The sequence below is a fragment of the Triplophysa rosa genome, linkage group LG7, assembly GCF_024868665.1.
Source record: "Triplophysa rosa linkage group LG7, Trosa_1v2, whole genome shotgun sequence".
Taxonomy (NCBI): domain Eukaryota; kingdom Metazoa; phylum Chordata; class Actinopteri; order Cypriniformes; family Nemacheilidae; genus Triplophysa; species Triplophysa rosa.
Window position 1 is genome coordinate 7586901 of NC_079896.1, and position 15021 is coordinate 7601921.

At 36.4% G+C, this 15021-nt stretch overlaps 1 protein-coding gene across 1 annotated transcript; it reads right to left on the minus strand.

Annotated features, from left to right (window-relative positions):
- Positions 1-1809: 1809 nt before the first annotated feature.
- LOC130556858 (FYVE, RhoGEF and PH domain-containing protein 5) lies at positions 1810-13857 on the minus strand. The gene is made up of 21 exons (XM_057338177.1): positions 13699-13857; positions 10777-13027; positions 10403-10505; positions 10271-10329; positions 10017-10047; positions 9412-9518; positions 8867-8987; positions 8559-8637; positions 8191-8241; positions 7883-7941; positions 7669-7740; positions 6956-7024; positions 5766-5849; positions 5563-5642; positions 5382-5475; positions 5099-5236; positions 4904-5006; positions 4677-4786; positions 3898-4020; positions 3665-3807; positions 1810-3111 (listed from the first exon to the last, which is right to left on the minus strand). The coding sequence occupies exons 1-21, from the start codon at positions 13706-13708 to the stop codon at positions 3075-3077; spliced, it is 3924 nt and encodes a 1307-aa protein (XP_057194160.1). The 5' UTR covers positions 13709-13857; the 3' UTR covers positions 1810-3074.
- Between the last annotated feature and the right edge of the window lie 1164 nt (positions 13858-15021).

Below are 15021 nucleotides of genomic sequence, written 5' to 3' on the forward strand. Positions count from 1 at the left end.
CTGGATTCAAGTATTGTGTTCATGGAATGTTATCTACACTGAAGGGTATACAACTGTGGATTAAGGAGGCGTGATCTATAGACCCTGATGTAGAGTGTTCCTGCGAGTATGTGGTCTTGTCCTGCTTTTGGTCCGCAGTGCTGTGGAGTGAATGTCCTAGATTTAAGTGTGTGGGTGAGATTTAAAATTGGAAAGAAACAACAGTATGTTGCAGAGCCTACTTTATGTGTGTGCAGATATCTGGTGCAGTCTGGTGGTTGTGAGGGGGTTGTTTCGCTACCCCTTGGCTGCATGTAATGTCTTTGAGTGAGCAAACCTACACAGTTTAATCGTGTATGTAACAACTGTGCCCATTAAATAATAGCTGACTGTTTGTGTGAAAAAAAACGTTTAACGGAGGGCATGGGGAAATTAGTTGTAATGTACTAGTTGTTTAGAGAGCTACAAACACACACACTCTTTCTTTCTCTCTCTCTCACACACGCACACCATGTAAACAGATGTCGGTCAGATAAGTGATGTTTTATACACAAGTTACCACCAGTAGTGAACTAAACAGAAACCACATTTCTTACTCGCATCACCACAAACCTATGATAAATGAAAAACAAATGGTTTCTAATAAAAGGGTATGTATAAAAAATACTGGAAATGTAAAGAAAGAAAGAATATCTTTTTATAGGGATCAATTTATTTGTCAATTGATAAGATCAAGGGGCAGTACACCTACCAAGCACACTATTCAACAGTTTAGAAAGTGGCATGATATTAGCATTCAGACTCGATATACAATCATGGCATAGACTGTTTACTCAAAAGTCACTGACTGCAGTTGTAATGCGTCAGAGGAGAACTGGCACTCCCGGGTGAGACTGGTTTCTCCCAAGGTTTTCTCTCTATTTATTTATCATTGGAGTTTTGGTTCCTTGCCACTGTGCTGTGTTGGCTTGCTCGCTCACCAGGAGACTGCTGATATTATACTAACTTCTGCAAATTCTATCATCATTGCTTTTATTAGGATGGTGTTCTCTGTTTGTCCTTTTTTACACTAGTTTTCCTCTTATGTGTTTTCTTTTTTTTGTAAAGCTGCTTTGAAACAACATTGTAAAAAGGGCTATTTAATTAAACTTCACTTGACTCGACTCTTTGTGTCTTCAGAGACCAATAAGAGACTTCTTACAGATTGAGAACAGACTGTGAAGTTACCTGGGATAGAACGAAAAAAGAAAAGATTTGATGCTTTTCGTCTATTGTAGGAAAATGATAAATCTTTGCCCCTCCCTCTCTCTCAACTTTCTCTCTGCTGCAATGCAGAGGAACATAAGGCATTTTAAAGATCCAAAAGTGTCATGACAATGTCACTGTGACATGGCCACGCACAAACATTTTCTGTGTCACATTTTCTCTAGATCTCAAAAATTGCAGTCTGGGGTATTGAAGACTCAATGAGGAGATTTTTTTTATAAACTGTCAGCATTTTGTCCGTTTGGAGAGTGACCAGAGAGGCTTCACACTCCATGACCTCAATAGGGGTATAGAGAATGAATGGAATGCGATGTTTTACCTTTGTTTTGACATTACTTGACGTTAGACAGGTTTATTTACAGTTAAAATAAAATATCTGGTATTAACAGAACTGATGACTTTGATGAATCTGTTGGGACCATTAACAAGTCATACTGTTTATTTACAAAATCCAGTTAACTTCTCCATGCTAATGCAGACAACAGGAGCAGATGTTTAGTGTGCATCTCAGTGAAATAATTGGAGCGGGTTGGCCTACAAACAGTCTTAATAGAGATTGCTTTAATTAACAATAATGATCTTTTTTCAGAAGGTTAAAGATCAGTGTGTGGTACAAAAGCAAAAATACACATATGATCATTGTGACTTAGAAGTATGTATTATAAAGATATAGAGAAAGTTGAATGATGAATATTTCTCTTATGTGGGGCAAGGTGCCCGTAACTTTCAGGTACTCCAGAAAACAAACTCCTCTCTCGTCCGTGCTCTCTCACTCTGTTCTGGGTCACACAGACTCTTGGGAACGTGGAAGCAGGGCAACGTTTTTTTTCACATTCCTCACACACACACAGTCTCAATGCGTAATATACTCTTTAATTACTCAGTTGAAGCTATTTAATCACAGAATCTTATCTTAAAATTCTGTTCTCTGCGGACACAACCTGGCTGTCAGTAAAATAGGACTGTAAACTGCTGAGGTGTCCAGATAAAAGTTATACAGTATGCAGGTGGTGAGAATGTTGTCCAAAGTTCCACTCCAAGTTTCTTCCTCTTACCTAAACATTTTGCTTCATTTGTGAAAGAACTACACAAATGAAAAACACATAAATATTAAATGAATTAAAAAGATGTTTTTTAGTTCTCATGAAATTGTAACATTTTATACAATTTGTAATGACAAACTGCCATGGACATTTCAGATATTCTACATTGCAAGTTAATACTATTATAGTCTGCTACAGTGGAAGCAAGGTAAAGAAATGCATAATTAAATCACCAGAAATGCAACAAGAATTCCAGCTCTGTTGCTATATGACAATATATAATGTCAAAAATTGTCATTGTTTAAATAAAATACATTAGTTTAGACAGTATTATAAATATAATCTAAAAAAGACAGGTCATTGATTGAAGTTAATAGTCTTAAATTCCAACCAGCTGTCATGATCTCATATTTTCTTAGCTTTCACTAATATTCAAAATTGTTTAAAGCTCTGAGATATTATATAATATATACAGTAAAAGAACACTTAGAAGTCTGTTGGTTAGGTTCAGCTATATGCGGTTGGTTTTAAAGTGTTCAACAACAAGGTCTTTGGAAGAAGAATTTGGCACAAGATGCATGTCTGAGTGTGAGCATTTTGTTCCCTTGCCATTCCAAAAATATATCTGTTGCGTCACATTTGCAGAGATCAACGATTCCACACTTAGACTCATTCAATCTTGTTGGTCACACAGGATAATGATTTTTGAGTTTGACGTTTAAATGCATTGCTCAGTGACAGATATAACTGCTGAAATGAAATATGGCACAACCAGGACAGCTGATTCTACAGGACCGTAGCCTCTTCCATGGCGTTGACCCATCTGCAGGCAAAAAACCTTTAAGTTAGCTAAAAATAGCGACATAATTAGTTCAACAGCAACTAACTCTGTATAGCTCAACTAGTATAATGTAGTTGCAACACCAAGGTCATGGATTCAACATTTTGTAATAAAATAAACCTTAAATGCACTGTAAGCTGCTTTAGATCAAATTATCAGGCAAATATATACAATAAATGTACATATGTATATTATATATAGATTATATATATATAAGACAGCTAGGAAACCTTTTCTTACTTCTGCTCCAGTTTTTTTAAACTGAAGATTGTGGTACTATGAGTATTGTTGTATCTTGTTTGATAAATAACTTCACAGTAAAAACGACAGTGTTAAAAAAGGTCAAATGAACACTCACATGTGTATATATAATCCACACTCTTAAAGTGTGGATTATATACAGTATACTATCGATTTTGCTGTGTTGATGTTCCTCATTTGTAAGTCATTTTGAATAAAATTGACTACTAAATAACAAAATGCAAATATACCGTGTGAACAAGAAAGTGCACGGCGTGTGTGTGCGTGTTCTTACCTCTGTGCAGTGTGACTATCTTGGGCCCTGAAAGTATAGAAGAGTGTGCTTTTGTGGTACAGCTGGAACACACTGCTCTCTCCTTCAACCTCTGACCTCACGGAGAAACCCAGCAGAGGTAAAGTCTCACATGCAAGCCTCTCCTTATAACAGAAAATATCAGAGAACAAGAGTGAGAAGAGAGTTTAGTTGCATGTTGTAGGTAATGTATATAAAAAGTGCTTGTGCATTACCTCAGACTGTGGGTACGTGTAGAGAACTTTGTCTTTTAAGAGGAACCACAAGCTTCTCCAACTTCTCTTACTGTTTTTGTACCGCTGCAGGGTCCCACTCATCACACCCTCTGCCCCTGTCACCTAGTCAACAAGACCCTATATTTGTACAAATCTCAAAAAATCTGTTCAACCAAAAATGAAGTAAGTTTTGCATGAACAATTTGATTCTAAAATGTATTTTTCATTAATCACTTTATCCAATTTCTTTTATATAGACTAGTAAAATTTTATCTTGTGTTTTCATTTTGGGGTAAGATATTTTTGTGAAATTCATCCTGTGGGGTTTGAGGCAATGAAGATTGCATTAAACAGATATTTTCTTAGGAGACACTTTCTTAAAGTTACATGATAAATGGCCATAGTCAGTCATTAATCACATCTTTCACAATTTAAAAAAATCTATTAAATATTGCTATTAGTCAAATTCATCTTTAATTTTGCTTTTTATTTATTTATTATATATTTATTTATATGTTTTATATGAGTGTAGGGAATAAGAGAGAGAGTCTGTAACCATTGTGATTGTTAAGACGAAATGTTTAAATGGGTGCTGAATTATTTACAATATTATCATATGTGAGGTATTAATATAATATCGCTAATTATGTTTCTAATATCATGGTTATTGACAATACTGGTATACTGTAACATCTACAGTATAGATTTTGTGTAAAAATAAATTCATAAAGATATTAGTCAAGAGGCATAGATACAGAGAGGTGCGTGGATGAAGCTACCTGGTTAAAAGACATCTGACCCTTGCGGCTTCGCCACAGACTGGATGGATGAATGTTTTGGAACATGGCAGAGAGCGGCCTGTTGGTGCCCTCCACTACAGTGACAACATCTTTCAAACAAATGGACACACAAATTGTCTTCATAAGGACATAAATATTGTGAACATAAAAAAATGCTTTAACACAGATTCATATTTGCTATAAGAAATTAATTAATTTGTACATACCATTCTTACAGAGCTCAGTGTAACAATAATCACACACTTTGGCTCGTCTGTTCTTCATGTATTTAAGGGGAAATTTGTTTCTGCAACAATCTTTGCAAACAACCTACAAATGACACAAAACGACACAATCATCATTTATATAGCTCAAGAGTGGTTCTCTATGTGTGTATGTTTTAAAAACCTGTGAGTTTGTACCTTGCCACATGCATGACAGTGATGTCGTCTGTTTGTCAGACTGAAATGAGACGGACAGTTCATGCAAGCTGTCACCTGGGAAACGGACATGAGGGGCGGAGCATTCTCACCCAGACACATCTCTGGCCTCTCCACTAACTAAAAAACACATGGAATTTCATCATCAATTTCATCTTTATGTAAATAAACAACCACCTGTCATTATTGTTGGATAAATGTGCCTGTTTAACAATCTGCAAATTCCAAGACTGTTGTATACTATTATTTAGTATAGCATCCTCACCTCAAGACAGCCGACTGGGCGTCCTGACACCGGGCCAAGATCCACTAATGTCAGGTTAAGTGTAACAAACCAACCATCTCTCTCGACGCAAGAGCTGCACACAGTAACATGCATCAGATACATCTCATACATGCCTAGAAGGACTGCATGCTTAAGTATGTGAGTACATTATGTTATTTACCCAGCAGACAGAGTGATGCTAATGTCCTTTACTGCTATCTTCAATGCATTCTGAGCATTCTCTATAGGTGGTTTACTGACCTGAAAGACAATTAGACAAATGGCATAATTCGACTCTTGAGCATTAAATATGGAAACAAAATTTTGGCTTTTTCCAAAAACCATTATGATTAAATAAGTTTCGCAGGATGTTGTTGGTCATACCTCCATTCCAGCCAGTGGCAATGTGTTGATGAGTCTGTATTTACCATCTTGCTGAGGGTATGTGTACAGCATTAAGTCATTCATCTGAAATTTTACAAATTAAAGAATTAGAATAAAGCTTGTGGGATTGCTTATGCATGCTTGTTGTGTCAAACTTCACCACAAGGGGGGAGTATAAGGTCTTGACCGCACAATAACAGGTACACCTGCAACATACTCCCTTATCTTAAATAGGCAACAAAAACATGCACACATGTCAAGGCAATAGAACGGCTTTGATTATGAAATAGGCAGCCATATGACACATATGATGTGCTCACTAAAGTACTTATTGCCCAATAACATTACTTCTCCACTCTGGGTTTGAATTGCTTTTTATATAAAGTTACTATAGTTGAATTGCAAGCCAGTAAATAAATTAAGAGGTTAATCCTCTGCGTTTTTATGAAATGTTAGTCGCAGACAGCACGCCTACGACTGCTTACAGACTGTTCACAGACCGTCTGATACATATTGCACAACAATTGGCAAAAAGAATATCAAGGTTATATTTTCACAGAATGTTCTTTACATTATGTAGGATGGTTTTATTTAGCAGACAGTAAATCACAAAAATTACTTTAGCTGGGTTTTTAAATATGAATATATTTGAAATATGAGGGACATTTGAGTTCAGTACTCTGGACACATCAGGGGCCAGTTGCATAAACTACTTAGACTAGTCTTAAAAGTTAGTCATCCAGTTTTTTTCTTCAAGACTGGACATAACTTCTTAAAGTCAGTTACATAAAAGGGAAGATTGGTCTAATTGAAATCTGAAAAGTAAGACTGACTGGTTTTAAATAATTGCTAGTCAGTGAGACTAGTTGTTAATACGCAGTCTTAATTTAGCGGCTAAGTTTATGCAACTGGCCCCTGGTCTCACTGCAGAACCATCTGTCTGGCTAAAAACCTGCAAAACATATTATTTTTGACAGCACATGTCATGTCCATCCTGTCAGCCTCTGTTCTGTTATCCTTAAAACTTTTATCACCATGACCTCGTTCCCACAGGATTATTTTGGGCTGAAAGCAGCCCGGCGAAACAATAGCACATGTAGAGACATAAACACACACAGGACAACATCCTGCCAGGAAACCCTGTGTGTCTCTTTGTGTAGAATCAAAATATTAAACCAAATGATATTTACCAAGAAAAGGTGACGTGGCTGCTTGCACTTCCTGCTGACCTTCATCAGGGTGCCCTCTTTAACAAACACCTTGAAAAGTTATAAAAATAAGACATATATTATTTACAATTTTGTTTTAAAGATAGTTCTTAGGTTTATCCCTAATGCAAAGAAAATATAATAAATCATTTATTGTTTATTTTTAAATATATGGAATAATAATTTTTTATATATTACAATATTATACTGCAATACATTGAATAAATAAAATATTTTTTGCTTTTCATAAAAAATAAAAATATAAGCACTTGATTCTATCATATGTAAATGTATTATTTAATGTATTGCATTTTGTTTTGCAGTATGCGCATATATTTTAATTTCGTAGGGGATACAGAAATTCCTGAAACCATCATAGAAATGCACCATTTACAGGCAGCCACGATTCATTTTTTCGGCAAGCCAAAGTGTCCGATACTAAAACAAGTAATATGCACTTGGTCACATGATCTGAACATGTCAGCCCCGTGTGAAATAAAACCGTTTTTATTAAGGCACTTGTGATATCATTTTATGTGAGTGTATATGATCTTAGGCATATGTGATATTTATTTATGTGAATTGTTTTTTATAAAATACTGAGTGTACCTTTAACAAGCTTAAATTATTTGATAACTGAATTTGATAGGAAAATGTGTACACAGTGTTACATGATCAATTGTTGCATTACTTACTCTCCCAGGCTGTATGAGATCTGTCAGACCAAGAACACTGTGCTCAATATTAACCAATCGCAAGAGATCCGCCTGACAGATAAAAGACAGAGTGATGTAACTCTCTTACATGGGACAGCTGATACACACGTAATGCTTTGACTCCACACCCATATTTACTATGAACTCTCTGTGAGCACATTAAAACCAATACACAAACATTTACTGTACTCACTCCATTCTTGAGGCTGTCATTAACCTGATAAGCAATATCAGAGACCACCACCAAAGCGTCTGAGCAGAAAAGAAAAAGAAGCAGGGGGTCTAAATCAACAAGTAGCAATGTTGGGCTTATACTAACAGAACTCACACCCTTCCTTATATGAATAACAGGGGTAAGAAAAGCCATACATTTTCTTTAAAATGAACGAAAACAGGATTAGAAATAATGACTAACTCATTACAACAATTAAAGACAATGTGATAATGGCAAAAATCAGCTGATAAGATACTTTTGTCTTTATGGGAAGTGCTGCACTTTACCTTGTGTGTCTTGGAACTGCTTGGAGTCTGGTGAGAGATTATTCAGATAGTCTGTTTAAAAAATGGAAACACAAAAATGTGGGATTGGGTTGATTTTGGTAGTTAAAGAAAATCCAGACAATTGCAATTGCTATGAATAACGCATGACTTCCTTTCTTCAAATGAGCATGAAAGGAGTTGTTATGTACTGTATGTCACTAACTTGGATAATATTTACTTTTACAGCATGAAAATAGTTATTCGAAAATTCTTCACAAAGGGAGAAAATAACAAAATGTGGGTGATTAAATGATAACAGAATTTATTTATTTTTTTACATTTTTGGGTAAAGTAATTCATCACATTAAGAATTCAGGTGGCAGGGTTACCTGTCAGCAGCATACGGTACTGCAAGATGCGCACAATGACCACCAGCAACTGCTTTTTCAGGCTCATTGCATCTGATAGCTGAAAAAAAATCACACAACGAACATAACACAAACATATACACAAATGCAAATAAATCAGTCACTGCACTTTCAAATAAACTTTCAAAGTAATTGAAATACATTCACAAATATGTTATAAACACGAACATCTTTAAACACTTACAGTACACATGCACATTAAACAGATGTATAAAATATATTAGGTTCAATTAGTCATCAAAAAAGAAAAAACATAATGTCTCCCTTACTGTGCTTTTTATATGTTCCACATAATTGAGTTTTTCATCATAGTTACTGATGAAAGAGGAGAAAACGTAAAACTCTGTTTTCTTTGCCAGGATGATTTCAGCAATCCCTTCATACTGATGCCTGACGAGTGAACAGATGAAATTATGACAAATGTCTCATGACTCACAAATATATTAAACCACCCTGAAAACCCACTCTTGAGGACATTACAAATGTTGTACATTAACATTGTGTGTGTGTGTGGACATGTTTTTATATCCCGGTGGGGACCTACACCTGAATGCACACCAACACATGGGGACTCGTGTCACCGTGGGGACCAAAATTGAGGTTATAAATTGTACAGAACAATATTATTTGAAAATCTAAAAATGCAAAAAGTTTTCTATGATCTTTAGGTTTAGGGGTAGGGTTAGGGGTAGGGGATAAAATATACAGTTTGTACAGTATAAAAAATATTACGCCTATGCACGGAGATAGTAAACCAGATGTGTCTGTGTGTGCGTGCGTGCGTGTGTGTGTGAGCGAGGGGGTTGTGGCTTACCATTCTTTCATGTGGGTCTCTAGTAGTGTATGTATATTTTGGTGGAGAGAATAAATATCAGGTATCTCTGTCCACACCTTCATCAGCCTCTCATCTGCTTTAACAGTCTATTAGGAAAGAGAATCAGAGTAAATATCTTGGCTTCAGGTTTTGTAGGACTTCGATCATTGTAAACAATGATATTAGTATTTCATATAGTACATTTACATTACATTTATGCATTTGGCAGACGCTTTTACCCAAAGCGACTTACATTGCATTGTACTATACATTTGTTTCTGACTATGTGCAATCCCCTGGGATCGAACCCATAACCTTGGTGTTGTTAGTCCCACGCTCTAACCACTGAGCCACAGTATAGTAACAATGATTACTGTATCAGCTACAGTAAGCGTGAGGTATTTTATTTTTTAATTTGCAAGATGCAAGCTCTTTGATGCATGCCTCACAGAGAAGATCTGTTGTTAAAAAAAACTCAAAGATAAATCTTATGTTTTGCTGGAAATTTTATTTATAGAATTAATAAATTATATCACTTTATGACAAAAAGGGCAGGCAAGAACAAAATTAATTTATGTCTCAAATTAATGTATAAATAAACCCACCTCACAGAGAAGTTGTAAAGTCCCAACGTGCCTTTAAAGGGGGAAAAGAAAGGAATTGTGATCTACAATTTAAGATGGTGGTGTACATGTTAAATCAACAAATTGACATGAAATGAACAATAACTTTACAAAATGTAAAACTCAATGTTCTACATATTGTTTTCTTTGTAAGGCATGCTTTATAGTTTAAATGATGATTAGTTTAAAAAAATGTATGGCACTATTGTCCACTTATAATATTTTGTATGACTTACTGCGCCTCGCTGTCGAGCAGCTCTTTAGCATTATAAAATGCCCTGGAGCAACTGATAGTCTGAAATATAATAAAAATAGAGTTGCAGTTATCTTTAACAACACGGAGAACCTCCCACAAACAAACAGCTCACCATTTTGTCAAGTGTCTTTGTCTTCTCTTGTGTACAAGCCACACCCACAGACACACCCACTGTTCCATCAGGCCTCACGTTAGGAGAACAGAAAGTGTAGGTGCTATGTAGAATCAGGATAAGACAAACCAAACCATTAACCGAATAAGTGCAAATTAAAACAATTCACGAAAATGCAGAAGAAATAGAGTCATGTAAACATAAAAACAGTATACATAAAAACAATACATAAATGAGGAAATTATATTAAATACATAATAGTAAAATAAAATAAATACTTTGGCTTGCTGAATTTATTGCAACTGATTTACATCTAATGCTAACATTTCAATGCATTGTTTTACGTACGAAATATAAGAAAGTATTGATTCTACCTATCTGTCTCTAGCTCAGATGACTGACTTTTGCTCTGGTAGCTTGTCAGACTGCTCATATCCACGTAGCCATCAGTATCACTGTTTGAACCCTGATTTCGTTGACTCTGGATGACAGGGTTCAGAAGTCGAATCTGCACGTTCTCATAATGAGACGAAGTGTTCGTGACGTTCTCGTATTCTGATGAATCGGGAGATGAAAAAGATCGAGGTTTAGACAATGGTACGGGTTCAAAAGGGGGATGAAAGATATTATCAGGCTCTATAGAAGTGGTACTGGAAGCCAAATCTTTATGAAGCATTAAGTTTAGTCCTGTTTTCTGCCTATTCTTGTGAAAGAGAAAGGAAGAGGGGGACATAGGTGGTGTACAATCTGGGGTTCTGTGCAACTCAGGGCTGCCCATGTTGTGCCTGATAAAATCCAAGCGTTTGCAAGACCCTTGTGGGCTCGACTCAGAGGAGGACCTGTAAGAGATTGAGCGGTTATCGATGGGGCTTTTCCGATCAGATTTCCTAAGGAATCGTAAAGGCAAAAGGTAACGCTTCAACCCGAAATCAGGCTTCTTGCAAGTGGCTGAGATTTCGCTCGGCAGGGATGGGGAACTTTTTCTGATTGGACGCTTTGTGATGGAAGCCAGTTCAAATGGTGGTGGTATGGCCAATTTGGACATTTTATCTAAGTTTGCGGAGGTGTGGAAACGTTGAGAAAGACATCCTAATGAGCCAGTCAGTGCAGGCCTGCTATCTCCAATAAAACAATGGTCTGTATAGAAGGAACGTGGGTGTAGCAAAAGTCGCCCATTTCCTGTTGCTGGGCTACTTGTTAGGTCAAGGTTTTTACTGGGGGTTTCCACAGATATAGAGCGAGTCATAAAGTACTTCCTGTTCTGCAGGAAGCCCTTTGCTTGCATTATGGGCTCTGTCTCTTCATATAAATCCTCTACTGTAATAACAGTTTGGTCCAGTTCCTTCGTTTCAAGGTTCTTTAGAACCTCTTCTTCTTGCATAATGTCGTCTTCCACTTGATTCTGCGTTAATGTTTGAACGTTGGGTTCAGGCGGCTGTTGAACAAGTGAAAGGGAACTGTTGAGGTCAGGATTTAGGGTGACCTTAAGGTCACAATCAGCAGCCAGTGATAGGTTGGCTTGCTCATTTAGGGCATCATTTTGCTCCACTTCATCTTTGCTACAACATTTTTCATTTGCATCTGGGACTGCATCTGACGTCTGAGAACTTGAGACAGACAGACGATCTCCTTCGAGATACCTTGCAGAACTTATGTCTGACAAATTATTTCCTTGTTCGTCCATTTTCTCGATTTCCTGCTGCACTTCATCGTCATCTTCCTCAATGGAAGATGAAGACAGAACGGAGCTGTCCGATCCTTCTTCCATACTGATCGCAATTACAGCTCCATCATTCTTCGCTGTCTCTGTTATTGGAAGAGGATCCGTGTGGTCAAAGAGGTCACACTCAGAAAGTCCATCTTTGTCTGCCAATGCCTCACCTGCATCACAGATGTCTGGGAACATCTCATCTGTGTCTTCATTTGAAAACATGCCATTTGTGTAGATTCCATTTGGGTAAAATCCTTCAAGGGACGTTTTATCCAAACAAATGTTGTCATTGAATAATATGCCAGTCAACATCCCTGTTATTTGTTTAGAAATTCCATTAGGGGCCAAATGAGCATCACTTGATCTTTTATATGATGTCAATACACTATTTTCAGTCCAACCCCATGCTTTTTGGTCAACTTGTATCTGCTCTGCCACTTCATTATAATGTGTTTCTCTCTTATAGCATGAATCAGAGTGAAGCTCCAACGACTCTTCCTCTGACTCGTCTTCTTCTAAACCTTCCACCAAATCTAAGTCAATTCCCTGCGCCAGCTCATCTCCGCATCCCAACTCATCCACCTGGTCAAGAATAACATCCTGTTCTGTCTCATCTCTTTGTACAGACTTTTCTGTATGTAGGAAATGTTTTGTCTTTAAGTCCTTCCTCTCTTGTGGGCCCCACTGGTCCAGCATTATTTTTCGATGCGTTTCCGTCATATGCTGTCTGGGAGATTTGTTAGGTTGGGCCAACATTACAGAAACATTTGAGCTGTGATGATGCTGGGGAAGGTTTTTAGGTTTGAGGTCTGCTTTATCACAGCACTTTTCAGGCATAGGCATATGACACTTGCCCTTGAAGAGTCTTTTTGCTTGGTAGTGTGCTCTGGTGCCCAGGCCATACTCCTGAAAGTCTGTGCAAAATAGAATGTATAAGTTATTATTCATATTTAGTTTAAAATTATTACCATGAACTGCTGTATGTTGCTGGAAAACCCATTGGACAAAAAAACAATTCCTTAACAAGTTAAGAAACCCCCAACAGTTAAGAAACCCCCAACTACACTCTTAAAAAATAAATTGCTTCAAAAGGTTCCATAAAGAACCTTTAACATCTGAAGAACCTTACTGTTTCACAAAAAAAAATTCTTCTATGGCATCGCTGTGAAGAACCTTTAAAGCACCTTTATTTTTAAGACCTGTATTTTAAATGTATAACTTTACAAACTTTAAACTTCTTTTTGAAAGTTTAATATTTATACTTTATTGGATGCAACATTGATTTATAATCAGAATCTAGAAGATTATAACTTCTTATCTTTGTCTAATAAACATACTGTAAAACCCAGAGCCCTTTATAGTATAGTATACTGTACTTTATGAAAAACATTTTACGAAGCCCAACGTGTTGTTAATGTTTGCTATAGTTGTATCTTTTTAGACTTTATTGTCACAATTTACCTATGAAACGTTTCTAAGCCCAATGTTCTACTTACTACAATATCACAACAATATCATTTTAAAACAAAAAAATTCTTGCTGACAAAAAAAAAGTTTCCAGAAAGTATATTTGATGTAAACTCACCTGCACTCATCCTTGAGCATCATTCAGGTATCTCATTATAACGTCAAATCCATGTGGACATAACTGGATTGTAATCCAGGAGGTTTTATAACAGATTATATCAACTTCATACTACATTCTCACAATACATTTTGCACGACGGCAGGCGTTTAGTACACACTCACAGACACTCACGGACAACGCTTAGCCTTGGGTGGGTGGAGTTGGGGGTGGTGGAGTGTCCTGTCTTCCTGAGGAAAGGGCGTCAAGTATTTTTGCAAGCAGCAAAAATACTTTTTTAAAATAAAGCTTATAATTGAAAATGTACATGTAGGAGTTTTTAAAAATTTTTTGGAGGGGGGTAATTTAAAAGTTTAGAGAATTTTAAACTTTTAGCCACTCACATCACACATTCTGATTTAAGCCTATCCAGAAGACCAATTAAACCTCTAAAATAACATTTTATTTAACAGATGTAACTTTTCTGTGAATATAACAGGCAATAAATCTATAGCTTCCAACTGTGTTACAATTAGTAAGTGTTGCCTCATTGTGGTTATATAGTTTTAACTAAAAGATATGGCAATAAGGAGTAAACTCTGTGGCAGTTATTTTTACATTTTGTGATTAATAGTAGGAAGTGATTTCTATAGGCCCAAATAAGGCCATGACCTTTTCCCAACAGTTCTACAAAAATATCCTTCCTTCCTCAAGGATCAGAATGGTTCCCAATCCAAAGGATAGGCATGAAAATTATATTTTCTATGTGTCTGTGTATGTCTACTAAAGGAGAAATCAAATTAATATGTTAATGTACTGTAAAGTTATTTGTACACAGTGTTTTTTGGGGACTGTATAGGCTATATTTAAAATGGTTGATCTTCCTTCTATTGTTATCAAATTATGGTTAAACAAGACCATGGTGTTCTCAAGAGAGGTTGGCATGGGACAAGTCCACACCTCTCCTTTTCCTATATCTTTTACTCACTATACACATCAAGCATAATTTGTGTCTGACTGCATTCAACATTGTATTGTCTGTATTCAGATGCTCTTTGTCACTGTGGCAAGTGTCCCAACCCTTTAAATATACAGTACTATATACTAATAATAACTTTAATACTTTTAAAATGCAAAACATACATCTACTCTTATGCATTAAGTCTCTTTAGTCCAACACAGAGAGTTTCACATACACACAACACGCTACCAACCGAGGCCAAAACACTGACACAAAATCCTAGTTCATCACTTGAACAAAGAGGGGAAAAAACACCCTTAAAACTCCACCCTTTCCAGTTCAAGCAGGAAATGCTGAGCATGATAAAGTAGGTTAAGTGTTTA

Coding starts and splice junctions, on each gene's coding strand:
- LOC130556858 (XM_057338177.1), bottom strand. Junction 8,638..8,866: donor TGGAACATATAAAAAGCACA/GTAAGGGAGACA, acceptor ATTTTTTTTCAG/CTATCAGATGCAATGAGCCT. Junction 7,942..8,190: donor GCAGTTCCAAGACACACAAG/GTAAAGTGCAGC, acceptor TTTTCTGCTCAG/ACGCTTTGGTGGTGGTCTCT.